At 39.9% G+C, this 1,774-nt stretch overlaps 1 protein-coding gene across 1 annotated transcript in view; it reads right to left on the bottom strand.

Moving 5' to 3' along the window:
* Positions 1-1,707, bottom strand: part of LOC118424874 — a 2,024-nt gene extending 317 nt beyond the window's left edge. The window contains exons 1-5 of the mRNA XM_035833680.1: positions 1,659-1,707; positions 1,470-1,577; positions 1,207-1,302; positions 877-984; positions 238-510 (exon numbers count right to left, since the gene is read on the bottom strand). Coding sequence (XP_035689573.1) covers positions 238-510; positions 877-984; positions 1,207-1,302; positions 1,470-1,577; positions 1,659-1,707 — 634 coding nt within the window. The remainder of the gene's footprint in view (positions 1-237; positions 511-876; positions 985-1,206; positions 1,303-1,469; positions 1,578-1,658) is intronic.
* Positions 1,708-1,774: the final 67 nt, after the last annotated feature.

Here is a 1,774-nt window from a genome sequence, read left to right on the forward strand (position 1 = left end):
GTTTTTACAGCTATTCAGATAATTTCTTAGAATGTTCTGTCACTTATGTGAATGTATTAAGTATTAGTTATGTGCTCTTATCTGTCACACATGTATTATTTTTTTTAAAATGTACCCCGGAGGTGGCGGCCCTGAAAAGGATATGCTAATCCTGTTGCCGTCACCTTTCAGATTCCTTCTGAAAAGCTTAATAAATAAATAAATAAATTTTAGCACGAAGCCGCGCGCAGTGCTCACTAGCCAACCCGCTCTGTATAACAGTCCACCCACCCCCAACTGTAGTCATGTCACAGTACACAGAAAAGGCGCCAGAACTGACAGGGCGGATAGTGTACACGCCGCTTCTAGGGGTGCCAAACCAGGTCTGGGCGGCGTAAAGCTCTGAACAATCATCAAAATAGTAATACGTCCTACTTAATGTCAGGACTTGGGGCTGATCGTCTTGGTTCTCTCTCAGTTCTTGTCCGCTCTGCCTTTCAGAGTCTTCATCGCTAAGGCTGTCCTCTGGCTCTGAGATAATAAACCACAAAGCAGCAGATTGTTACATTGTATAAACATAACTTTTAAGACTGCACGAAAAATGCGTATGACTAAACATTGTACCACTGCATGAATAGATGAAAGTTCAATCCTTCTTCTGGATAAATCAAATTTATATTATCCAGAAGAAGAGATTGAACTTTCATCTATTCATTATATTCCTGGATGTATAATCTTCACAAACGTATTGTACCACTGCGTTTGAAGTTTTGAGCATAATGAACTCTATCCTGAGTTTGAATTCTGCTTTACTGTGCATAATGTAAATAAATCAAGCAACTACATAGATTCCTTACTTAGAGCAAATTAAATGTAAGTATTGAGACATCTCCTTACCGATGGGCTTGCAGGTAATGTTGTGTTTGGTCTTCATCTTCAATCCAGCCAGTTTGCAGATGGTCTTCATCGGCTCATGGTCCGGGTCTTGGGCGTGAGGGGTCAGAGCTGTGGACAACAGGACAATATGGATAAAGAAATTATCTTTTTTCTATGTGTATCCTGAATGATACGTCTGTGAAAGTCAGACATCCAGGTAATGAGATGTTGACTATAACGTCTGACTGTTTACAAAGCATATAGTATCCAGTTGCTTGATTGGCCTTTTATCATACTGAATAATATTCAATTTCTCAGATCATAAGATACACAAAACATCTTCGTACGTACCTAGCATAACACAGCTGGTGCTCAGGTCACACAAGGTTTCCGCCAGATCTTCTCCATCGTTAGCGGATGTAACGTCGTCCAAACTCAGCTCAAGGTCTACAAATGCAGTGACATGACGGAAATGATTCAAGGCAACATAAGAATACATTATGTTGATGTAGCATCGTCTATGTATCATGTAACATAAGAAAAAATGGGGTCTACTTTTGACTGAAAATTTTTGTCATATTCAACTGACTCTAGCTGGCTAAAAATTCACGTACCTGGCTCTTCGCACTTGGTTTCGTCTGGCAGCAGTGAGGCCTGATCGGCAAGCTGGCAGATTCGCTGTTTGGCCCGGAAATCACTTTCATGGTCCCCCAGCTTGTTACCTGAAAAATGAAATAGAGTGTTCTTTAATTCTGACACAACCGGTACAAGGTTTGTAGAATTAGAGTTACTAGGCAAATTACAATGACAGAAAAGTTTGGCTCTGATGATAAAGATAAAAGAAATCAACATGTATCTTTTTTATTTAGAGCGTCTTGGTGAACGATGATGAAGATTTCCTATCAAGTACGTAAACTTG

Source organism: Branchiostoma floridae, chromosome 10 (genome assembly GCF_000003815.2).
Source record: "Branchiostoma floridae strain S238N-H82 chromosome 10, Bfl_VNyyK, whole genome shotgun sequence".
In the NCBI taxonomy this organism is placed as follows: domain Eukaryota; kingdom Metazoa; phylum Chordata; class Leptocardii; order Amphioxiformes; family Branchiostomatidae; genus Branchiostoma; species Branchiostoma floridae.